At 41.3% G+C, this 27274-nt stretch overlaps 1 protein-coding gene across 1 annotated transcript in view; it reads left to right on the forward strand.

The window, feature by feature from the left end:
- Positions 1 to 27274, forward strand: part of PCOLCE2 (procollagen C-endopeptidase enhancer 2) — a 99363-nt gene that overhangs the window by 45825 nt on the left and 26264 nt on the right. Inside the window, 1 exon segment of the mRNA NM_001075629.1 lies at positions 17254 to 17509. Coding sequence (NP_001069097.1) covers positions 17254 to 17509 — 256 coding nt within the window.

Genomic DNA, 27274 nt, shown 5'->3' on the forward strand with positions numbered 1-27274 from the left:
ACTCTCCTCTTTCACTTTCATCAAGAGGCTCTTTAGTTCTTCTTCACTTTCTGCCATAAGGGTGGTGTCATCTGCATATCTGAGGTAATTGATATTTCTCCTGGCAATCTTGATCCCAGCTTGTGCTTCTTCCAGCCCAGCATTTCTCATGATGTACTCTGCATAGAAGTTAAATAAGCAGGGTGACAATATATAGCCTTGACATACTCCTTTTCCTATTTGGAACCAGTCTGTTGTTCCATGTCCAGTTCTAACTGTTGCTTCCTGACCTGCATACAGGTTTCTCAAGAGGCAGATCAGGTGGTCTGGTATGCCCATCTCTTTCAGAATTTCCCACAGTTTATTGTGATCCACACAGTCAAAGGCTTTGGCATAGTCAATAAAGCAGAAATAGATGTTTTTCTGGAACTCTCTTGCTTTTTCCATGATCCAGTGGATGTTGGCAGTTTGATTCTGGTTCCTCTGCCTTTTCTAAATCCAGCTTGAATATCTGGAAGTTCACGGTTCACGTATTGCTGAAGCCTAGCTTGGAGAATTTTAAGCATTACTTTACTAGCGTGTGAGATGAGTGCAATTGTGTGGTAGTTTGAGCATTCTTTGGCATTGCCTTTCTTTGGGATTGGAATGAAAACTGACCTTTTCCAGTCCTGTGGCCACTGCTGAGTTTTCCACATTTGCTGGCATATTGAGTGCAGCACTTTCACAGCATCATCTTTCAGGATTTGAAAGAGCTCAACTGGAATTCCATCACCTCCATTAGCTTTGTTCATAGTGATGCTTTCTAAGGCCCACTTGACTTCACATTCCAGGATGTCTGGCTCTAGGTGAGTGATCACACCATCGTGATTATCTGGGTTGTGAAGATCTTTTTTGTACAGTTCTTCTGTGTATTCTTGCCATCTCTTCTTAATATCTTCTGCTTCTGTTAGGTCCATACCATTTCTGTCCTTTATTGAGCCCATCTTTGCATGAAATATTCCCTTGGTATCTCTAATTTTCTTGAAGAGATCTCTAGTCTTTCCCATTCTATTGTTTTCCTTTATTTGTTTGCACTGATCACTGAGGAAGGCTTGCATATTTCTCTTTGCTATTCTTTGGAACTCTGCATTCAAATGGGTATATCTTTCCTTTCCTCCTTTGCTTTTCGCTTTTCTTCTTTTCACAGCTATTTGTAAGGCCTCAGCCATTTTGCTTTTTTGCATTTCTTTTTCTTAGCTATGGTCTTGATCCCTGTCTCCTGTACAGTGTCACGAACCTCTGTCCATAGTTCATCAGGCACTCTATCTATCAGATCTAGTCCCTTAAATCTATTTCTCACTTCCACTGTATAATCATAAGGGATTTGATTTAGTCCATACCTGAATGGTCTAGTGGTTTTCCCTACTTTCTTCAATTTAAGCCTGAATTTGGCAACAAGGAGCTCATGATCTGAGCCACAGTCAGCTCCTGGTCTTGTTTTTGCTGACTGTATAGAACTTCTCCATCTTTGGCTGCAAAGAATATAATCAATCTGATTTCAGTGTTGACCATCTGGTGATGTCCATGTGTAAAGCCTTCTCTTGTGTTGTTGGAAGAGGGTGTTTGCTATGACCAGTGTGTTCTCTCAGCAGAACTCCATTAGCCTTTGCCCTGCTTCATTCTGTACTCCAAGGCCAAATTTGCCTGTTACTCCAGGAGTTTCTTGACTTCCTACTTTTGCATTCCAGTCCCCTATAATGAAAAGGACATCTTTTTTGGGTGTTAGTTCTAGAAGGTCTTGTAGGTCTTCATAGAACCGTTCAACTTCAGCTTCTTCAGCATTGCTGGTTGGGGCATAGACTTGGATTACCATGATATTGAATGGTTTGCCTTGGAGATGAACAGAGATCATTCTACATTTTTGAGATTGCATCCAAGTACTGGATTTCAGTCAGACTCTTTTGTTCACTATGATGGCTACTCCATTTCTTCTGAGGGATTCTTGCCCACCATAGTAGATATAATGGTCATCTGAGTTAAATTCGCCCATTCCAGTCCATTTTAGTTCGCTGATTCCTAAACCATTGACGTTCACTCTTGCCATCTCCTGTTTGACCACTTCCAATTTGCCTTGATTCATGGACCTAACATTCCAGGTTCCCATGCAATATTGCTCTTTACAGCATCAGACCTTGCTTCCATCACCAGTCACATCCACAACTGGGTGTTGTTTTTGCTTTGGCTCCATATCTTCTTTCTTTCTGGAGTTGGTTCTCCACTGATCTCAATTAGCATATTGGGCACTTACCAACCCAGGGAGTTATCTTTCAGTGGCCTATCTTTTTGCCTTTTCATACTGTTCATGGGGTTCTCGAGGCAAGAATACTGAAGTGGTTTGTCATTCCCTTCTCCAGTGGACCACATTTTGTCAAAACTCTCCACCATGACCCATCCATCTTGGGTGGCCCTATATGGCATGACTCATAGTTTCATTGAGTTAGACAAGGCTGTGGCCCATGTGATTAGATTGGTTAGTTTTCTGTGATTGTGTTTTTCAGTCTGTCTGCCCTCTGCTGGAGAAGGCTAAGAGGTGTATGGAAGCTTCCTGATGGGAGAGACTGACTGAGGGGGAAACTGGGTCTTGTTCTGATGGGCAGGGCCATGCTCAGTAAATATTTAATCGTTTTCTGTTGATGGGTGGATCTGTGTTCCCACACAAGAGGCTGACCCAGACTTGCCTGTGAGTCTCCAAGAGTTTCCAGCGGAGGCGTGGGTTGGCGTGGGTTGGTGGTGGCCTGCTGCAGGGTTGCTTCCCTGGTGGCTCAGAGGTGAAAGCATCTGCCTGCAATTGGGAGACCTGGGTTTGATCCCTGGGTTGGGAAGATCCCCTGGAGAAGGAAATGGCAACCCACTCCAGTACTCTTGCAGTACTTTTGCCTGGAGAATCCCATGGACGGAGGAGTCTGGTGGGCTACAGTCCACGGGGTCGCAAAGAGTTGGACATGACTGAGTGACTTCACTTTCACTTTGCTGCAGGGTTGGGGGCACTGAGTGTAGCAGTGCATGCATGGGATCTTTTGAGGGAGGTCACCATTATCTTCATTTCCTCCACCATAGTTTGGCCCCAGGTCAATAACAGGTATGCTATACAGTAGGACCATGTTATTTATCCATTCTATTTGGAAGAGTTTGCATCTGCTAGCCCCTAACTCCCAATCCTTCCCTCCCCCTGGCAGCCTCCTCTGTGTCTGTGTGTGCATGCTAAGTCGCTTCAGTCATGTCCGACTCTGCGACCGTATGGACTGTAGGGCGCCAGGCCCCTCTGTCCATGGGACTTCCAGGCAAGAATACTGGAATGGGTTGCCATTTCCTCCTCCAGGGGATTTTCCTGACCCAGAGATCGAACCTGCATCTTTTACATCTCCTGCATTGGCAGGTGGATTCTTTACCACCAGCACGGTGTGTGAAGCACTCCATGTCTGTGAGTCTGAACAGATGGTGATTTCTTGCTTATGACACCGTCCAGTGCTGTTGGATGACTGTCCTGGACAGCTCTTTTGAGCATTAACTCCTGTGTGACTCTGCCTTCTCCTAGAACCTTCCTGTTTCCTCCGTTGAGTTCCCTCCTTAGAGCCAAAAGAGAACTCTGAAAGGATTGGGCAGAGACATTTATGGCTAGGCCTCGACGTGGGTACCTGACTTCCCTCACTACGTCCCATTGGTCAGGACCCCAGCATCTGGCCTTACCTAACTGCAGTGCAGGCTGGGACATGTCAGCTTCCTGTGGGGCTGGGGAAAGGACTTGAGATCGTAAGCACCTCCTCAGCCCCTGCCTGTATCAGGCCATGGGAAACATAGTCGGGAAGGAGTCAGGAGACCTGGCCTCTGCTGCTGACTTGCTGGGTGCCTCTAAGTCATCACAACCACTCCGAGCAGTTTCTTCCTTTTCAGAAGCGTGCCGCTACCGCTTGCCTTGAACCCGTTTGTTGTTGATTTTTAGTCACCAAGTTGTGTCCGACTCTGTGCCACCCTGTGGACTATAGCCCGCCAGACTCCTCTGTCCATGGGATTTCCCAGGCAAGAAGACTGCAGTGAGTTGCCATTTCCTCTTCCAGGGCATCTTCCTGACCCATGGATTGAACTCACGTCTCCTGTGTTGGTAGGATTCTTTACCACTGAGGCACCAAGGGAGCCCATTAGTTAAAGTACATTGTTACGTAAACTTAATGTGCTAGTTATAGGCTTTGTGGTCTGCTCTGTTTTTAAAAAATTAAGATTATGAGTGTTTGGGGACTTCCCTGGTAGTCCTGTGACTAAGACTCCACGCTTCGGATGCAGGCGGCCTGGCTTTGATCCCTGGTCAGGGAACTAGATCCTGCATGTGCCAACTATGACCCAGCACAGCAAAATAAATAAAAAAAAATTTCTTTTAAAAAAAGATTATAAGGATCTCAGTCATTTATTCAATAGTTACTTTTTGAACTCATGTAATAGCCAGGTATTAGACTAGCTGTGGACAAGCTGTGGTCTCTTGATTGTACATTCTGGTGGAGAGACAGATGAAAATCTATGAAGAAATAATATGGTTATGTAGATGACATGATCTAAAGCAACTGAAAGACTCAGGAGAGGGCCCTCTGGAAAGATGACACTTGAGCTGAGTGTTAAATGATGAGGTAGGTAGCGGCAGATGTGTGAATATCAGGGAGGAGAGTGTGCTGAGCAGAGAGGCCTGACTGTGCAAAGGCCCTGAGGTGGAGAATAAGCCTGGAGGGTTACTTGAACAGCCAGATTATTGCATGATAGAGAAAGATGAGGCCAGAGAGATAGTCAGGGGTATTATATGAGGCCTTTCCCTCTCTTTGCCTCAGTTTCCTTACCTGTACACTGTAAAACTGGGCTAACATCACCTTCATAGGGTTGCTGTTATTAAATGGAATAATATGAGTAAAGTGCTTACAAATAGCTGTGAAAAGAAGAGAAGCGAAAAGCAAAGGAGAAAAGGAAAGATATAAGCATCTGAATATAGAGTTCCAAAGAAAAGCAAGAAGAGATAAGAAAGCCTTCCTCAGCAATCAAGGCAAAGAAATAGAAGGAAACAACAGAATGGGAAAGACTAGAGATCTCTTCAAGAAAATTAAAGATACCAAGGGTATATTTCATGCAAAGATGGGCTCTATAAAGGACAGAAATGGTATGGACCTAACAGAAGCAGAAGATATTAAGAAGAGGTGACAAGAATACACAGAAGAACTGTACAAAAAAGATCTTCACAACCCAGATAATCACGATGGTGTGATCACTCACCTAGAGCCAGACATCCTGGAATGTGAAGTCAAGTGGGCCTTAGAAAGCATCACTACGAACAAAGCTAGTGGAGGTGATGGAATTCCAGTTGAGCTATTTCAAATCCTGAAAGATGATGCTGTGAAAGTGCTGCACTCAATATGCCAGCAAATGTGGAAAACTCAGCAGTGGCCACAGGACTGGAAAAGGTCAGTTTTCATTCCAATCCCAAAGAAAGGCAATGCCAAAGAATGCTCAAACTACCGCACAATTGCACTCATCTCACACGCTAGTAAAGTAATGCTTAAAATTCTCCAAGCTAGGCTTCAGCAATACGTGAACCGTGAACTTCCAGATGTTCAAGCTGGATTTAGAAAAGGCAGAGGAATCAGAAATCAAACTGCCGACATCCACTGGATCATCAAAAAAGCAAGAGAGTTCCAGAAAAACATCTATTTCTGCTTTATTGACTATGCCAAAGCCTTTGACTGTGTGGATCACAATAAACTGTGGAAAATTCTGAAAGGGATGGGAATCCCAGAGCACCTGACCTGCCTCTTGAGAAACCCATATGCAGGTCAGGAAGAACTGGACGTGGAACAACAGACTGGTTCCAAATAGGAAAAGGAGTACGTCAAGGCTGTATATTGTCACCCTGCTTATTTAACTTATATGCAGAGTACATCAGGAGAAACGCTGGGCTGGAAGAAGCACAAGGAGATATCAAGATTGCCGTGAGAAATATCAATAACCTCAGATACGCAGATGACACCACCCTTATGGCAGAAAGTGAAGAGGAACTAAAAAGCCTTTTGATGAAAGTGAAAGAGGACAGTGAAAAAGTTGGCTTAAAGCTCAACATTCAGAAAACAAAGATCATGGCATCCGGTCCCATCACTTCATGGGACATAGATGGGGAAACAGTGGAAACAGTGTCAGACTTTATTTTTTGGGGCTCCAAAATCACTGCAGATGGTGATTGCAGCCATGAAATTTAAAGACACTTACTCCTTGGAAGGAAAGTTATGACCAACCTAGATGGCATATTCAAAAGCAGAGACATTACTTTGCCGACAAAGGTCCATCTAGTCAAGGCTATGGTTTTTCCAGTGGTCATGTATGGATGTGAGAGTTGGACTGTGAAGAAAGCTGAGTGCCGAAGAATTGATGCTTTTGAACTGTGGTGTTGGAGAAGACTCTTGAGAGTCCCCTTGGACTGCAAGGAGGTCCAACCAGTCCATTCTAAAGATCAGCCCTGGGATTTCTTTGGAAGGAATGATGCTAAAGCTGAAACTCTAGTACTTGGCCACCTCATGAGAAGAGTTGACTCATTGGAAAAGACTCTGATGCTGGGAGGGATTGGAGGCAGGAGGAGAAGGGGACAACAGAGGATGAGATGGCTGGATGGCATTACTGACTCGATGGATGTGAGTCTGAGTGAACTCCGGGAGTTGGTGATGGACAGGGAGGCCTGCTGCTGCTGCTAAGTCACTTCAGTCGTGTCCAACTCTGTGCTTCCCCATAGACGGCAGCCCACCAGGCTCCCCCATCCCTGGGATTCTCCAGGCAAGAACACTGGAGTGGGTTGCCATTTCCTTCTCCAATGCATGAAAGTGAAAAGTGAAAGTAAAGTCACTCAGTCGTGTCCAACCCTCAGCGACCCCATGGACTGCATGGGGGCCTGGCGTGCTGTAATTCATGGGGTGGCAAAGAGTCGGACACGACTGAGCGACTGAACTGAACTGAACTGAATGCACACTACCCAGGTGTGTGACTGTAGGTACAGTGAGGATTCTATTCCTACCTTGATGGGAAAGCTTTTGGACAGTTTTCAGAAGAGGAGTGTCTCCATTTTGACTGGTTCTCATGGCCTGGGCTTGAGGTAGATGGGGATTTCCACCCTCCTTTTCAACATACAGGTAAATAGAGTTGTTTTTTTTTAATCCCCAGCCAAAAAAATTTCTTTTCTAAACATCACATGTTATTTCCATGAATCAAAATGTGTGTTCTGGTTTCCAAATGCTTATACAGTTCAATGTTTCAAAAGAGTATTTACATAGACACAGAATATACATGAATAAGATCTTGAGGCTTTGGATTTATCCCCCTCTTGAGGCATCGCCAAATATTTGTACATAATTTGTATGTACGTTGCCCTGGATTACATTTGGGGATATAAATGAGTTGACAACAGAGCTGCTATGCCTCTTGAACTTTCCATAAATAAAATGTGGTCAGTATTTTAGAACACACTTTCCCCAAGGTCTGTTTGTGGAACAGGAGAATCTAGATTAAAGCAAGGGCTTTTTTTTTTTTTAAATTAGAGTATAATTGCTTTACAATGTTTTGTTAGTTTCTGCTGTACAACGAAGTGAATCAGCTATATGTATACATATATCCCTTCCCACTTCAGCCTCCTTCCCACCCCACCATCCCACCCTTCTAGGTCATCACAGAGCACCGAGCTAAGCAACCTATGCAAACCATAATTCAAAAAGATACGTGTACCCCAGTGTTCTCACAATTCGTTCCGTTCATTCAGTTTTTAAGTTGTATCTGACTCTGCAACCCCATGGAGTACAGCCTGCCAGGACATAGAGCCAGGACGTGTGTGTGCTAGTCACTCAGTCATGTCCAACTCTTTGCGACCCCATGGACTCTGGCCCTCCAGACTCCTCTGTCTATGGGATTCTCCAGGCAAGAACATTGGAGTAGGTTGCCAGTTCCTGCTCCAGGAGCTTGGACAGGGAGGCAACCTAATGTCCATTGACAGATGAATGGATAAAGATGTATAGTACATAATGGATCATGGAAAAAGCAAGAGAGTTCCAGAAAAACATCTATTTCTGCTTTATTGACTATGCCAAAGCCTTTGTGTGGATCACAATAAACTGTGGAAAATTCTGAAAGAGATGGGAATACCAGACCACCTGATCTCCCTCTTGAGAAATTTGTATGCAGGTCAGGAAGCAACAGTTAGAACTGGACATGGAACAACAGACTGGTTCCAGATAGGAAAAGGAGTTCGTCAAGGCTGTATATTGTCACCCTGCTTATTTAACTTATATGCAGCGTACATCATGAGAAACGCTGGACTGGAAGAAACACAAACTGGAATCAAGATTGCTGGGAGAAATATCAATAACCTCAGATATGCAGATGACACCACCCTTATGGCAGGAAGTGAAAAGGAACTAAAAAGCCTCTTGATAAAAGTGAAAGTGGACAGTGAAAAAGTTGGCTTAAAGCTCAACATTCAGAAAACGAAGATCATGGCATCCGATCCCATCACTTCCTGGCAAATAGATGGAGAAACAGTGGAAACAGTGTCAGACTTTATTTTTTGGGCTCCAAAATCACTGTAGATGGTGACTGCAGCCATGAAATTAAAAGATGCTTACTCCTTGGAAGGAAAGTTATGACGAACCTAGATAGCATATTCAAAAGCAGAGACATTCCTTTGCCAACAAAGGTTCGTCTAGTCAAGGCTATGGTTTTTCCTGTGGTCATGTAGGGATGTGAGAGTTGGACTGTGAAGAAAGAGTGCCGAAGAATTGATGCTTTTGAACTGTGGTGTTGGAGAAGACTCTTGAGAGTCCCTTGGACCGCAAGGAGATCCAACCAGTCCATTCTGAAGGAGATCAGCCCTGGGATTTCTTTGGAAGGAATGATGCTAAAGCTGAAACTCCAGTACTTTGGCCACCTCATGTGACGAGTTGACTCATTGGAAAAGACTCTGATGCTGGGAGGGATTGGGGGCAGGAGGAGAAGGGGACGACAGAGGATGAGATGGCTGGATGGCATCACTGACTCGATGGATGTGAGTCTGAGTGAACTCCGGGAGTTGGTGATGGACACAGAGGCCTGGCGTGCTGCGATTCATGGGGTCGCAAAGAGTCGGACACGACTGAGCGACTGATCTGATCTGATGTGCATGCATGCCCAGTCTTGTCTGACTCTTTTTTCACCCTGTGGACTGTTAGCCACCAGGCTCCTCTGTCCTTGGAATTCCCATACTGGTGTGGGTTGCCAGGGGATGTTCCTGACCCAGGGATCAAACCCATGTCTCCTGCAGCTCCTGCATCAGCAGGCAGTTTCTTTACCACTGAGCCACCTGGGAAGCATGGTATTAGTCATAAAAAGGAATGAAAAACAAGGGCTTTTTTAAAAATCAGTCTTTAGAAACAGATTTTTTTGCTTAAATTAGTAAATGGTGTTTTGGGGAGAGAAAAGCTGTAGATACAAAGGAGCGTTCCCATTTCTGTGGAAATCTACACTCCAGACAAAAGAAGCTGACTTCTATTTGCATTTGCTTATAGTTTCCTGAAAATGCAAACAACCAGCCTAGAATGCAGTTCCCGGTTCCTTTTCTGGCAGCAGCCCTGGCATTGGCATTGGGCGACTTGGCACTCTTGCCTGTGACCGTGAGGACATCCCAGGAACTGCAGGGTGAGCTGAGGTCATTGTTGCAGCGCCGGGCTTTGGTCGACGAAGAATTCAGCTGCTGATAGGGAAAAACACGAATACAGATTTATTTTTCTACAGGCAGATAGTTTATCCCCTGGTCAATTTGATCTCACAAATCAGTGGCCTTGTCTAATATGTTACCCCAAGAAAGTGTCTTAATTGAGTTTCTGCATTGTGTTAGCATTCACAGGAGATTTGAAAGATAGTTTCCCCAAGGATATGTCTTCTTTTTTTTTTTTTTAAAGAATGACCTAGAAAAGAAAGAGGCCTTCTAGAGTTTTGCTGCTGGATAGGGTATGAGATGTTAAAACTCAAAGAGGCAGAGCCACCCAGGAGGTACCTTGTCCAGGATTTGTGTAAAGAACCTAATGTCCATTTAGCTCTTGATGGATTCATTCATTTAGTAAATCTTTATGATACAACTCTGCTTGCAGCCATGGGTTGTCCAGAAGCTGGGAATGGGACAGTGAACAAGGCATGAGGATCCTTACCTTCTAGAACTCCATCTTTCAGGGAAAACAGACAGGGGCCAAGTAAGTGGGTTGAGCCTTCTAGGGCTTGGAGACCCGAGGGCCAGGCTGTTAACTGGGCAGAGCCCATCTTGAGAGGAGGACGTGGGAGGGGTCTGGATGCACCTCCAGGAAGAGGTGACCTTGAAAATGAGACCCTGAGCCTGAGTAAGAGAAGGGCAGAAGTGGAAAAGTGCTCTAGGTAGAATAAATAGCTTACCAAATCCCTGTTGTTTTAATTTCTCCCACTTCTCTTCTTCCTCACCCTTGAGAAAATTCAAGGATGCCCATGTTGGAAAGTGATATGTACAGCATTATCCCACTTTCATTCATTTTTAAAACATACATAAAAACACAATTATGGATTTTGCATGGATACATATACAGGTATATTAATTTAGCTTTTTGAATAGCACAGAAGGAAACTCACTAAATTTGTGAATGTTTGCTTCTGAGAAAGGCAGGGGAATGAGGCTGTACATGAGGACAAAGAAAGCTATTTTATCTGAAATTATTTACTTTATTGAAGGAGACTTTAAAGAATGTTAACAATAATCAATTCTGGCTTGTTGGTATCCAAGTGTATATTACTTTATGTATCTTTAAATATTTTTTTATACGCCTAACAAAGAATAATCAAGGGTACAGACTATATATTCTTGAAGTGGAAGGTCATCTTCAGAGAAGATGCTTTCCAAAATCCTTTAGAATGATAATCCAGGAACTCTTAGCAGAGTTCACATCACAGGGCAGCAATCTTCAGTTCAGTTCAGTTCAGTCCAGGCACTCAGTCGTGTCTGACTCTTTGCGACCCCATGAACTGCAGCACGCCAGGCCTCTCTGTCCATCACCAACTCCCGGAGTCCACCCAAACCCATGTCCATCGAGTCGGTGATGCCATCCAACCATCGCATCCTCTGTCATCCCCTTCTCCTCCCGCCCTCAATCTTCCCAGCATCAGGGTCTTTTCAGATGAGTCAGCTCTTTGCATCAGGTTGCCAAAGTATTGGCATTTCAGCTTCAACATCAGTCCTTCCAATGAACACCCAGGACTGATATCCTTTAGGATGGACTGGTTGGATATCCTTGTAGTCCAAGGGACTCTCAAGAGTCTTCTCCAACACCACAGTTCAAAAGCATCAATTCTTTGGCGCTCAGCTTTCTTTATAGTCCAACTCTCACATCCATACATGACCACTGGAAAAACCATAGCCTTAACTAGATGGACCTTTGTTGGCAAAGTAATGTCTCTGCTTTTGAATATGCTATCTAGGTTGGTCATAACTTTCCTTCCAAGGAGTAAGCGTCTTTTAATTTCATGGCTGCAGTCACCATCTGCAGTGATTTTGGAACCCAGAAAAATAAAGTCTGACACTGTTTCCCCATCTATTTGGCATGAAGTAATGGGACTGGATGCCATGATCTTCATTTTCTGAATGTTGAGCTTTAAGCCAACTTTTTCACTCTCCTCTTTCACTTTCATCAAGAGGCTTTTTAGTTCTTCACATTCTGCCATAAGGGTGGTGTCATCTGCATATCTGAGGTTATTGATATTTCTCCCGGCAATCTTGATTCCAGCCTGTGCTTCTTCCAGTCCAGCATTTCTCATGATGTACTCTGCATTTAAGTTAAATAAGCAGGGTGACAATATACAGCCTTGATGTACTCTTTTTCCTATTTGGAACCAGTCTGTTGTTCCATGTCCTGTTCTAACTGTTGCTTCCTGACCTGCTTACAGAGTTCTCAAGAGGCAGGTCAGGTGGTCTGGTATTCCCATCTCTTTCAGAATTTTCCACAGTTTCTTGTGATCCACACAGTCAAAGGCTTTGGCATAGTCAATAAAACATCAGTCTTGGTTCCTCATATAAAGATGAACAGTGTTGTGCTATAGTGAAGGGTTCACTATGACGTGCATCTCACTTGCAACAGAATTTCTCTTGGCCTTCAGTGTGAGATGGCATTTATCTAGTTCCGGGAGACCCACAGCGAATACTGATCTCCCCTGAAATCTTCCCTCCAAAGAATTTTTGTTAGGGTTGTTGGATTTTGTGTTCAGAGTTACACGCTGTAACCCATTTTCTATTACCAACATATTTGTGTCTCATTCTCAGAGAAGCTTCAACTTTTCATTGCATCCAGACCAAGTAAAGAACGTTGGAAAATAAATGATTTACCCATAGGGAATGGATTTCCAAAGCTTGGGTTCCATTTCAACAGCCTGATTGCAGTCACACTATTTTCTCAGTGACAGAGAACTGAGAAATGACCAGTGAAACAAGACCATCATGTCCCATGTCCTTCCATGTTGCAGTCATCGGAAGACTTCACGACAGCCTTCCACATTTCTTATAAACTTTGGGCCCTGGCTTATGGTCACTGTTTTCAGGACTAATCTTGTCATTATTCACAGCCATTTCAACATCTGTGTGGATGATCCCTTTGGGTCTTTTATCTTCTCTTCTCCATTGCTTCTTAGTCGTCCACATTCATTGTCATTATCCTTGCCTCCACCACAATCTACAGACTTTATTTTCTTGGGCTCCAAAATTACTGCAGATGGTGACTGCAGCTATAATATTAAAAGACACTTGCTCCTAGGAAGAAAAGGTGTGACTGACTTAGAAAGCATATTAAAAAGCAGAGACATTACTTTGGCAACAAAGATCTGTCTAGTCAAAGCTATGGTTTTCCTATTAGTCATGTATGGATGTGAGAGTTGGACCATAAAGAAGGCTGAGCACCAAAGAATTGATGCTTTTGAACTGTGGTGTTGGAGAAGACTCTTGAGAGTCCCTTGAACAGCAAGGTAATCAAACCAGTCAGTCCGAAAGGAAATCAGTCCTGAATATGCATTGGAAGGACTGATGCTGAAGCTGAAGTGCCAATACTTTGGCCAACTGATGCAAAGAGCTGACTCATTAGAAAGACCCTGATGCTGGGAAAGATTGAAGGCAGGAGAAGAAGGGGACGACAGAGGATGAGATGGTTGGATGGCATCACTGACTCCATGGACATGAGTCTGAGCAAGCTCTGGGAGATGGTGAAGCCTGGCGTGCTGCAGTCCATGGGGTCGCAAAGAGTTTGACTCGACTGAGCCACTGAACAAGAACAACTGTCCTCACCCCACTGAGTCCTGACTTCTGTCCTTATAACCCAGCGTGGATTCCGTAGTCCACCATTGTGGTCATTCCCCTGCCTATGTCCCCTCTCCCTTCATCGTCCTAACTTGGCAAATATCCCTCCACCTCCCCAAACTCCTCCCACAACACTGCTTAAATTCCACTCTGCCTCCTCTGGACCTCCACCTAGGGAGCTGAACATGGCTGGGGAGAAAGAGAATACAACCACGCAGAGGACTCACTTTTTTCCTTTTAAATGAGACATAGTTTATGTACATGATTATGTAAGTTATAGGAATACAACATAGTGATTCACAACTTTTAAAGGCCTACATTCCATTTATAGTTATTAACATTATAAATTATTGGCTGTATTCCCTGTGTTGTACCCTATATCCTTGTAGCTTCTTTATTTTGTGAAAGTGAAAGTCACTTAGTCGTGTCTGACTCTTTGCGATCCCATGGACTATGAAGTTCATGGAATTCTCCAGGCCAGAATACTGGAGTGGGTAGCCTTTCCCTCCTCCAGGGGATCTTCCCAACCCAAGGATCGAAACCAGGTCTTGTTGATTTTGTACATAATAGTTTTTACCTCCTACTCTGCTCCCTTTGCTCCCTGCCCTCTCCCCACTGATTTGTTCTCTGTTAACCTGCTTCTTTTTTTACATTCACTAGTTTGTTGTACTTTATAGATTCCACTCTTAAGTGATATCATACAGTATTTGTCTTTCTCTGTCTAAATTATTTCACTTAGCCTAATACTCTCCAAGTCCATCCTGTGCTGTGCTTAGTCACTTAGTCGTGTCTGACTCTTTGTGACCCCATGGACTGTAGCCTGCCAGGCCTCTGTCCATGGGGATTCTCCAGGCAAGAATAGTGGAGTGGGTTGCCGTGCCCTCCTCCAGGGGATCTTCCCAACGCAGGGATTGAACCCAGGTCTCCTGCATTGCAGGAGTTTACCGTCTGAGCCACCAGGGAATCCCAGAGTCCAAGTCCATCCATGTTGCAAATGGCAAAACTGCATTCTTTTATGACTGACTAATATTTCATTGTATATATGTACCACATCTTTATCCCTTCATTATTGATAAACACGTAGGCTGCTTGAATATCTTGACCTTTGTAAATAATGCTGTTATGAACACTGGGGCCCAGGTGTCTTTGAATTACTGTTTTTGTTTTTCTCAAATATGTACCCAGGAGTGGAACTGCTGGATCATATGGTAGGGAGGACTCACTTTTAATTCATTTAATTCCAGTGGACCTCAGCACTCATGGCAGCCCTGTTACACTTCCCTAATCTATTACACTGGAGAAGGCAACGGCACCCCACTCCAGTACTCTTGCCTGGAAAATCCCATGGATGGAGGAGCCTGGTAGGCTGCTGTCCATGGGGTCATTAAGAGTCAGACACGACTGAGTGACTTCACTTTCACTTTTCACTTTCATGCATTGGAGAAGGAAATGGCAACCCACTCCAGTGTTCTTGCCTGGAGAATCCCAGGGACGGGGGAGCCTGGTGGGCTGCCATCTATGGGGTCGAACAGAGTCGGACACGACTGAAGCGACTCAGCAGCAATCTGTTACCTATTCATCTGTTCTCAAACTCCCAGTAGCTCCTCCCATATCCACTCTTTTGCTGCTGATGACCTCATTCTGTATTTCACTGAGAAAAGCAAAGTAATCAGAAGAAAATTTCATATGCCACCACAGCCTCGTGTACCAACCTCCCTGCATCTGCCTGCCTTCCGCTCACTGGGCAGACCATCCGTGCTCCACGGTGTCTTAGATCAGCATTCCCCAGCCTGCTAATGTCCAGCAAAACAGCCATGTCAGAGTCACCAGTGACCTCTGGTTGCTAAACCCAGTGGTCATATCTCAGTCATCATCCTACTGACTAAACAGCAGCGCCTGATTCTGCCAATCGTCTTTCCTGCTTGACACACTCTCTTTGTCTGGCTTCTGGGCACCACATCCTTCCTCTGGTTGCCTCCTACTTACTGACTCAGTCCCTTTGGTGGTTTGGCTTCATCTTTGAGACACGATGACATTGGAATGCCCCCAGGACTCCATCCTTAGAACTCTATCCTTTTTCATCTACACTCACTTTGTGGGTGGATGAGTGTCATAGCTTTGAATTGCCCTCCATAGAGTTTATACATTTACGCAAATAGTCATTATTCACTCAAGGACAATCCAAATTACTTTAGTTACAAATGTTTTTCTTAACTGGGAATTTTTCAGTGATTCATGGAGAGCTTGCCTATAGTCAAGGTAGCAGATGTGGCACCACATTGTGATAATTTTCTCATCATGGGATAAAGAAAGATTGTATGCAACAAAACAAAACAAAAAAACCAAGGACATTCTGCAACAAATATCTCAGTGAGAATGTTTAAAAATTAAATTGTGTTTTCTGCTGTCAGCTTCTTAGACTGTGGCTTTAGAGCTTCTGATGTTCATACTTAAGATAAGCCTCCAGCAATTAGAATGCAACAATGGTAAAGCTAAAATATCCCCCTTCTTGTGATTACTGGGTTATAGTTTCTCCGTTGGGTGTTATGTGTTTGATTAAAAAAGGCACGTAGCACTGACACACTTCTTATTATAGGAAAAAAAAATTTCATGTCACTTACCAGTATGGGGCACTTACCAACATGGGGAAGCCACGTACATGTGATGGCATCTGTTGATCCTTAAGTCTGAGATGGTTAATTAAGATGAAGTGAACAGTGTTGCTTGTGGATCTTTGTTGTTTTTAAATCACTCATCTGTGTCATCTGTAGGTTTTTACAGAATGAAATTCTTATGCTATTGAGTGTGAAACAAATCTGATCAAGACTTTATGACTAAACAGCTTGTATGAAGAAATTAAAAAATAGTGTGAAATAAATGGGGCTTTTTTAAGAATCCTGCCAAATGCTTTTGTAGCCATTTTTCTCTACCTAGTCAGGGAACAAGGAGTGAGGAGGAAATTATGGTGAAAAAAGTCTTATGAGAAAGTGGAGAAAGTGAAAACGCATCTTTTTCATCAGCATATTTTGTTTCAAGGCTGCCTAGTATATAGTTTTCACCTGGAAAACAAAAACTCAGTGACTTTGAGAAGAGCTGATTCAACAATTAATCAATATAATCAGTGTAGATAATTGATCTGGCCTCTTGAGGACCCAAAGTGAATTATCTATAAATTACCTACACAGTTGCCAAATCACCCTTTGAGTTTGAATTTCATAGAAACATTCTATGTCTTGAGATTGTCCTATTGTGTTATTTGTAAGAATTGACATTTCAAATGGATCTTTGCCGAGCACTATGTCTGAGTGCCATGGTGCTTTAGAATGTGCAGATGTGAGATGTGTGCTAAGATCCAGTCAGGCCTGGTATTCTTTGTAAGCTATGATTTGTTAATTAATAAGACTGATCCAGGAACTTCCCTCATGGTCTAGGGCTAAGACTCCGTGTTACCAATGCAGGGGGCCCAGGTTTGATCCCTGGTCAGGTAACTAGATCGCACATGCCTCAACTAAGAGTTCGCATGCTGCAACTAATAAAAAAAAAAAAAACAAACCCAAAACGCATGCTGCTACTGAGACCTAGCGCAGCCAAACAAGTTAATAATTAATTTTCAAAAACAAGACTGATCCAATAGTTTGCAACTTTGAGACAGACTCCCTAAGAATAAGCTCATGTACCCTAGAGAATTGTGGAATTTGTGAAAAGATAATAAATGCTCGTCTTTTACTGGGAATGCATTATGGTAGAATGCCTTTTATGGCCTCATTCAGTGTTGAAGGAAAAAAGCATGATCTGGGGTATTAACCTTTTCTCTGCTCATTTCAGTAATTGGCTTAGATGTGAAGATTTCAGACACCATTCCCATGACACAGTTTTCCCCTTGGCCGTTTTCTTGGCAGGTTCCAGAGGGAAAAGTGGTAGTTCTTAATTTCCGATTCATAGACCTGGAGAGTGACAACCTGTGTCGTTATGACTTTGTGGATGTGTACAATGGCCATGCCAACGGCCAGCGCATCGGGCGCTTCTGCGGCACGTTCCGGCCTGGAGCCCTTGTGTCCAGCAGCAACAAGATGATGGTGCAGATGATTTCCGACGCCAACACAGCTGGGAATGGCTTCATGGCCATGTTCTCTGCCGCGGAACCAAATGAAAGAGGTATTGTTCCCACATTACAGCAATAATAAGGGCCCATAGTTACTGAATGCCTCCTGTATGACAGGCACTGTTCTAGGCACTTAATCCAAAGTTTAAGAGCAATTCTTCTCAAACGGAGAGCTAATAAATACCACCAAATCATCAAAGTGTTAGTCACTCAGTCATATTTGATTCTTTGCGACCTCATGGACTATACCCCACCATGCTCCTCTGTCCATGGAATTCTCCATGCAAGAATACTGGAGTGGGTTGCCATTCCCTTCTCCAAAGGATCTTCCCGACCCAGGGATTGAACCTGGTCTCTGGCATTGCAGGCAGATTCTTTACTGCTGAGCCCACCAAACCATCAAAAAAATCAGTCTTGCCAATGGCCAGGGATGGACTGGGAGTTTGGGGTTAGCAGATGCAGACTGTTATATATAGAATGGTTAAACAACAAGTCCTACTGTATGGCACAGGGAATTATATTCATGTATTCTGAGATAAACCATATACAAAAATCAGTATTTTTTTAAAGCCCATATATATTCTTATAAAATTCAAATGTAGAAATTCATGGAGTAAAAAATGTGAAACCTTGCATACAGATATAGAGACTTTTGCCCCATAGTAGTCCCCTCTTAGAAACAGCCAGGCATGGCTGGTGGGTCCCATACATGCTTTGTGCACTTACTTACTAGTTTGTACTTTTGCAATAACTTTTAAAATGTATAAGTGGGGTCATGCTTTCATATTGTTTCACAGCTTTTTCTTTTTGCTTCGCCCTACAAGTTGGAGTAGTTTCACATCAGTACATGTGATCTCCCAAGGGTAGAAACCTCCATCCTTGGAAGACAGCTGCAATGGCCAAGATCTGCAGCCTTCTGCCTAAAGGCACTGCCTAATCTTTTCTTGCCTTGGACTGTAGCTCAGCCTCTCTGGTTTGAGATATTAGAGTACAGAATCTGGGGCTGACAGAGCAGCCAGAACACTTGGGAGGAAATCCTGGCTGGGAGCTTCTGAAGAATTGAGGCACAAAATATACACATAAAATCCACCCAAATCTCTGGATAACAGCTAAACTCTACATATATGGGGGAGAGCCCAGGTGGCCTGGCACAAAAGCATTATCTGGAATATGAAGAAACCGATCCAAGATACAGCTGCTGCCCATTAGCAGGGTGACAGACTTCGAGCTTGGATATAGCCAAGTTGAATGCCTGCCAGAACAAAAATCACTTTTCATTGGAACACAGTAGAATCTAGAGACTTTATAGTGTATCATAATGTATACACATACACATAATGTATATACATATACATATGTATATACTTTATAGTGTATTCATAATGTACAGTATCCAATCATCTGATGAAACCAGGAAAGTGTGTCTATATACAACAAAAAAAGCAGTCAATAAAAATTGACCCCCAGGGCTTCCCTGGTGGCTCAGTGATAAAGCATCAGCTTGCCAATGCAGGAGATACAGATTTAATCCCTGATCCAGGGAGATCCCACATGCTATAGAGCAACTAAGCCCGTGCACCACAACTGCTGAGCCTATGCTCTAGAGCCCAGGAGTTACAATTACTGAGCCCACGTGCCGTAACTACTGAAGCCCATGCACCCTACAGCCTGTGCTCAGCAACAAGAGAAGTTACCACAAAGAGAAGCTGCACACCACGACGAGAGAGTAGCCCCCGCTCACCACAACGAGAGAAAAGCCAGTGCAGCAACAAAGACCCAGCACAGCCAAAAATAAATAAATACTTTTAAAAAACTGCACCTAGCCCAGAGGTTACAATTAGCAGACAAGCATTTTAAAGCAGCTATTATACATATGTTTAAAGATTTAAAGGAAAATATATGTGTAAGAAAAATAAACTGAGAATCTCAGAAAAGAATACAGCTGAATACAGAAAAGAATAGAGCTGAAAGATAAGAGACTATGAAATTTTGAAATTTATCTGAGGGACTTACAAGTAGATTGGAGATGGTAGAAGAAAAATGCAGTGGTTTTGATTAGAACTGATTCAATCTGAAGAACCAGTAGGAAAAAGATGAAAAAAATGACAGCCTTGGAGATTAGTGAGACAATATCAGGTGGTCTAACATATGTGTAATTTGTATCCCAGGGGAAAAAGAGAGTGATAAAAGTGCAGAAAAAAGGTATCTCAAGAAATAATGGCTTGGAGCCACCCAAATTTAGTGAAGAACATCAATTTACAGAGCTAGGAAGGTTAACAAACCCCAAATGAGATAAGTAAAAAATGAAGCCACACCTGGCCACATCATGATGCAAGAAATCAAAAGATAAAGAGAAAATCTTAAAATCAATCAGATAAAACCCAAATTACATATAGAAAAACAATGGTATGCAGGATGGCTTTCTTTTAATCAGAAACAGTAGAGGCCAGAAGGCAGTGGAACAGCATCAACCCAGAATTCTATAACCAGACTTCAAAAATGAAAGTGAAATAAAGACATTTTCAGATAAACAACCATGTCACAAGAAATACTGAAGGAAGTTTCTTAAATTGAAGGGAAGTGGCCCCACAGGGTAACTGAAAGGTAACAGATTTGAAGGCCACTGGAAATGGTAAATATAGCAGACTATGTATTATTTTATTGTCTTCTCTTCATTTCTTTACCATCTGTCTGTTCAAAACAAAAAGCTTAAGTGCGTATTGTGGCAAGTATAATATATGATATAAAATATATGACAACAATGGAACAAAGGATGGAGAAGCAAGTGGAAATATACCATACATGAAGAAATATTCAGTTAACTCTAAAAGGTTGTGATAAGTTAGAGATGCATATTGCAGTCCCTAGAGAATCCATTAAAAATGCCTTTTTCATTTTAACTAAAAGCCAAAAGATTAAAATGAATACCAGAATTATTTAACCCCCGCAAAGAGGGCAGGAAAGGAAGAAGAGATGGAACAAGAGAAAGGTGTGACAAATAGAACAAAATAGTAGTTGGCACACTCAATCCAAGCATATCAATAAACACATTAAATATAGAGGATTAAATACTCCAATTAGAAGACAGTATTAGAATGGGTTAAAAAGCAAAGCCCTCAAGAAACAAGAAAAAAGTCAAATAAATAACCTAACTCTACACCTAAAGCAACTAGAAAAGGAAGAAATGAAGAACCCCAGGTTAGTAGAAGGAAAGAAATCTTAAAAATTAGAGCAGAAATAAATGCAAAAGAAACAAAAGAGACCATAGCAAAAATCAACAAAACCAAAAGCTGGTTCTTTGAAAGGATAAATAAAATTGACAAACCATTAGCCAGACTCATCAAGAAACAAAGGGAGAAAAATCAAATCAACAAAATTAGAAACGAAAATGGAGAGATCACAACAGACAACACAGAAATACAAAGGATCATAAGAGACTACTATCAACAATTATATGCCAATAAAATGGACAACTTGGAAGAAATGGACAAATTCTTAGAAAAGTACAACTTTCCAAAACTGGACCAGGAAGAAATAGAAAATCTTAACAGACCCATCACAAGCACGGAAATTGAAACTGTAATCAAAAATCTTCCAGCAAACAAAAGCCCCGGTCCAGACGGCTTCACAGCTGAATTCTACCAAAAATTTAGAGAAGAGCTAACACCTATCCTGCTCAAACTCTTCCAGAAAATTGCAGAGGAAGGTAAACTTCCAAACTCATTCTATGAGGCCACCATCACCCTAATACCAAAACCTGACAAAGATCCCACAAAAAAAGAAAACTACAGGCCAATATCACTGATGAACATAGATGCAAAAATCCTTAACAAAATTCTAGCAATCAGAATCCAACAACACATTAAAAAGATCATACACCATGATCAAGTGGGCTTTATCCCAGGGATGCAAGGATTCTTCAATATCCGCAAATCAATCAATGTAAAAGGAGAAATTAACAATAACACAATAATAGTGGGAGACCTTAATACCCCACTTACACCTATGGATAGATCAACTAAACAGAAAATTAACAAGGAAACACAAACTTTAAACGATACAATAGACCAGTTAGACCTAATTGATATCTATAGGTCATTTCATCCCAAAACAATGAATTTCACCTTTTTCTCAAGCGCACATGGAACCTTCTCCAGGATAGATCACATCCTGGGCCATAAAGCTAGCCTTGGTAAATTCAAAAAGATAGAAATCATTCCAAGCATTTTTCTGACCACAATGCAGTAAGATTAGATCTCAATTACAGGAGAAAAACTATTAAAAATTCCAACATATGGAGGCTGAACAACACGCTGCTGAATAACCAACAAATCACAGAAGAAATCAAAAAGAAATCAAAATTTGCATAGAAACGAATGAAAATGAAAACACAACAACCCAAAACCTGTGGGACACGGTAAAAGCAGTCCTAAGGGGAAAGTTCATAGCAATACAGGCACACCTCAAGAAACAAGAAAAAAGTCAAATAAATAACCTAACTCTACACCTAAAGCAACTAGAAAAGGAAGAAATGAAGAACCCCAGGGTTAGTAGAAGGAAAGAAATCTTAAAAATTAGAGCAGAAATAAATGCAAAAGAAACAAAAGAGACCATAGCAAAAATCAACAAAACCAAAAGCTGGTTCTTTGAAAGGATAAATAAAATTGACAAACCATTAGCCAGACTCATCAAGAAACAAAGGGAGAAAAATCAAATCAACAAAATTAGAAACGAAAATGGAGAGATCACAACAGACAACACAGAAATACAAAGGATCATAAGAGACTACTATCAACAATTATATGCCAATAAAATGGACAACGTGGAAGAAATGGACAAATTCTTAGAAAAGTACAACTTTCCAAAACTGGACCAGGAAGAAATAGAAAATCTTAACAGACCCATCACAAGCATGGAAATTGAAACTGTAATCAAAAATCTTCCAGCAAACAAAAGCCCCGGTCCAGACGGCTTCACAGCTGAATTCTACCAAAAATTTAGAGAAGAGCTAACACCTATCCTGCTCAAACTCTTCCAGAAAATTGCAGAGGAAGGTAAACTTCCAAACTCATTCTATGAGGCCACCATCACCCTAATACCAAAACCTGACAAAGATCCCACAAAAAAAGAAAACTACAGGCCAATATCACTGATGAACATAGATGCAAAAATCCTTAACAAAATTCTAGCAATCAGAATCCAACAACACATTAAAAAGATCATACACCATGATCAAGTGGGCTTTATCCCAGGGATGCAAGGATTCTTCAATATCCGCAAATCAGTCAATGTAATACACCACATTAACAAATTGAAAAATAAAAACCATATGATTATCTCAATAGATGCAGAGAAAGCCTTTGACAAAATTCAACATCCATTTATGATAAAAACTCTCCAGAAAGCAGGAATAGAAGGAACATACCTCAACATAATAAAAGCTATATATGACAAACCCACTGCAAACATTATCCTCAATGGTGAAAAATTGAAAGCATTTCCTCTAAAGTCAGGAACAAGACAAGGGTGCCCACTTTCACCATTACTATTCAACATAGTTTTGGAAGTTTTGGCCACAGCAATCAGAGCAGAAAAAGAAATCAAAGGAATCCAAATTGGAAAAGAAGAAGTAAAACTCTCACTATTTGCAGATGACATGATCCTCTACATAGAAAACCCTAAAGAGTCCACCAGAAAATTACTAGAAATAATCAATGACTACAGTAAAGTTGCAGGATATAAAATCAACACACAGAAATCCCTTGCATTCCTATACACTAATAATGAGAAAACAGAAAGAGAAATTAAGGAAACAATTCCATTCACCATTGCAACGGAAAGAATAAAATACTTAGGAATATATCTACCTAAAGAAACTAAAGACCTATATATAGAAAACTATAAAACACTGGTGAAAGAAATCAAAGAGGACACTAATAGATGGAGAAATATACCATGTTCATGGATTGGAAGAATCAATATAGTGAAAATGAGTATACTACCCAAAGCAATTTATAGATTCAACGCAATCCCTATCAAGCTACCAACAGTATTCTTCACAGAGCTAGAACAAATAATTTCACAATTTGTATGGAAATACAAAAAACCTCGAATAGCCAAAGCGATCTTGAGAAAGAAGAATGGAACTGGAGGAATCAACCTACCTGACTTCAGGCTCTACTACAAAGCCACAGTTATCAAGACAGTATGGTACTGGCACAAAGACAGAAATATTGATCAATGGAATAAAATAGAAAGCCCAGAGATAAATCCACGCACATATGGACACCTTATCTTCGACAAAGGAGGCAAGAATATACAATGGATTAAAGACAATCTCTTTAACAAGTGGTGCTGGGAAATCTGGTCAACCACTTGTAAAAGAATGAAACTGGACCACTTTCTAACACCATACACAAAAATAAACTCAAAATGGATTAAAGATCTAAACGTAAGACCAGAAACTATAAAACTCCTAGAGGAGAACATAGGCAAAACACTCTCCGACATACATCACAGCAGGATCCTCTATGACCCACCTCCCAGAATATTGGAAATAAAAGCAAAAATAAACAAATGGGACCTAATTAACCTTAAAAGCTTCTGCGCATCAAAGGAAACTATTAGCAAGGTGAAAAGACAGCCTTCAGAATGGGAGAAAATAATAGCAAATGAAGCAACCGACAAACAACTAATCTCAAAAATATACAAGCAACTCCTACAGCTCAACTCCAGAAAAATAAACGACCCAATCAAAAAATGGGCCAAAGAACTAAATAGACATTTCTCCAAAAAAGACATACAGATGGCTAACAAACACATGAAAAGATGCTCAACATCACTCATTATCAGAGAAATGCAAATCAAAACCACTATGAGGTACCATTTCACACCAGTCAGAATGGCTGCGATCCAAAAGTCTACAAATAATAAATGCTGGAGAGGGTGTGGAGAAAAGGGAACCCTCTTACACTGTTGGTGGGAATGCAAACTAGTACAGCCACTATGGAGAACAGTGTGGAGATTCCTTAAAAAACTGGAAATAGAACTGCCTTATGATCCAGCAACCCCACTGCTGGGCATACACACTGAGGAAACCAGAAGGGAAAGAGACACGTGTACCCCAATGTTCATCGCAGCACTGTTTATAATAGCCAAGACATGGAAGCAACCTAGATGTCCATCAGCAGATGAATGGATAAGAAAGCAGTGGTACATATACACAATGGAGTATTACTCAGCCATTAAAAAGAATACATTTGAATCAGTTCTAACGAGGTGGATGAAACTGGAGCCTATTATACAGAGTGAAGTAAGCCAGAAGGAAAAACATAAATACAGTATTCTAACGCATATATATGGAATTTAGAAAGATGGTAACAATAACCCTGTGTACGAGACAGCAAAAGAGACACTGATGTATAGAACAGTCTTATGGACTCTGTGGGAGAGGGAGAGGGTGGGAAGATTTGGGAGAATGACATTGTAACATGTAAAATATCATGTAAGAAACTAGTTGCCAGTCCAGGTTCGATCCACGATACTGGATGCTTGGGGCTAGTGCACTGGGACGACCCAGAGGGATGGTATGGGGAGGGAGGAGGGAGGAGGGTTCAGGATGGGGAACACATGTATACCTGTGGTGGATTCATTTTGATATTTGTCAAAACTAATACAATTATGTAAAGTTTAAAAATAAAATAAAATTAAAAAAAAACAAACAAAAAAAAAAATCAATGTAATACACCACATTAACAAACTGAAAAATAAAAACCATATGATTATCTCAATAGATGCAGAGAAAGCCTTTGACAAAATTCAACATCCATTTATGATAAAAACTCTCCAGAAAGCAGGAATAGAAGGAACATACCTCAACATAATAAAAGCTATATATGACAAACCCACAGCAAACATTATCCTCAATAGTGAAAAATTGAAAGCATTTCCTCTAAAGTCAGGAACAAGACAAGGGTGCCCACTTTCACCATTACTATTCAACATAGTTTTCGAAGTTTTGGCCACAGCAATCAGAGCAGAAAAAGAAATAAAAGGAATCCAAACTGGAAAAGAAGAAGTAAAACTCTCACTATTTGCAGATGACATGATCCTCTACATAGAAAACCCTAAAGATTCCACCAGAAAATTACTAGAAATAATCAATGACTATAGTAAAGTTGCAGGATATAAAATCAACACACAGAAATCCCTTGCATTCCTATACACTAATAATGAGAAAACAGAAAGAGAAATTAAGGAAACAATTCCATTCACCATTGCAACGGAAAGAATAAAATACTTAGGAATATATCTACCTAAAGAAACTAAAGACCTATATATAGAAAACTATAAAACACTGGTGAAAGAAATCAAAGAGGACACTAATAGATGGAGAAATATACCATGTTCATGGATTGGAAGAATCAATATAGTGAAAATGAGTATACTACCCAAAGCAATTTATAGATTCAATGCAATCCCTATCAAGCTACCAACAGTATTCTTCACAGAGCTAGAACAAATAATTTCACAATTTGTATGGAAATACAAAAAACCTCGAATAGCCAAAGCCATCTTGAGAAAGAAGAATGGAACTGGAGGAATCAACCTACCTGACTTGAGGCTCTACTACAAAGCCACAGTTATCAAGACAGTATGGTACTGGCACAAAGACAGAAATATTGATCAATGGAATAAAATAGAAAGCCCAGAGATAAATCCACGCACATATGGACACCTTATCTTTGACAAAGGAGGCAAGAATATACAATGGATTAAAGACAATCTCTTTAACAAGTGGTGCTGGGAAATCTGGTCAACCACTTGTAAAAGAATGAAACTAGACCACTTTCTAACACCATACACAAAAATAAACTCAAAATGGATTAAAGATCTAAACGTAAGACCAGAAACTATAAAACTCCTAGAGGAGAACATAGGCAAAACACTCTCCGACATACATCACAGCAGGATCCTCTATGACCCACCTCCCAGAATATTGGAAATAAAAGCAAAAATAAACAAATGGGACCTAATTAACCTTAAAAGCTTCTGCACATCAAAGGAAACTATTAGCAAGGTGAAAAGACAGCCTTCAGAATGGGAGAAAATAATAGCAAATGAAGCAACTGACAAACAACTAATCTCAAAAATATACAAGCAACTCCTACAGCTCAACTCCAGAAAAATAAACGACCCAATCAAAAAATGGGCCAAAGAACTAAATAGACATTTCTCCAAAGAAGACATACAGATGGCTAACAAACACATGAAAAGATGCTCAACATCACTCATTATCAGAGAAATGCAAATCAAAACCACTATGAGGTACCATTTCACACCAGTCAGAATGGCTGCGATCCAAAAGTCTACAAATAATAAATGCTGGAGAGGGTGTGGAGAAAAGGGAACCCTCTTACACTGTTGGTGGGAATGCAAACTAGTACAGCCACTATGGAGAACAGTGTGGAGATTCCTTAAAAAACTGGAAATAGAACTGCCTTATGATCCAGCAATCCCACTGCTGGGCATACACACTGAGGAAACCAGAAGGGAAAGAGACACCTGTTCCCCAATGTTCATCGCAGCACTGTTTATAATAGCCAGGACATGGAAGCAACCTAGATGTCCATCAGCAGATGAATGGATAAGAAAGCAGTGGTACATATACACAATGGAGTATTACTCAGCCATTAAAAAGAATGCATTTGAATCAGTTCTAATGAGGTGGATGAAACTGGAGCCTATTATACAGAGTGAAGTAAGCCAAAAGGAAAAACATAAATACAGTATACTAACGCATATATATGGAATTTAGA

Source organism: Bos taurus, chromosome 1 (assembly GCF_002263795.3).
Source record: "Bos taurus isolate L1 Dominette 01449 registration number 42190680 breed Hereford chromosome 1, ARS-UCD2.0, whole genome shotgun sequence".
Lineage (NCBI taxonomy): Eukaryota > Metazoa > Chordata > Mammalia > Artiodactyla > Bovidae > Bos > Bos taurus.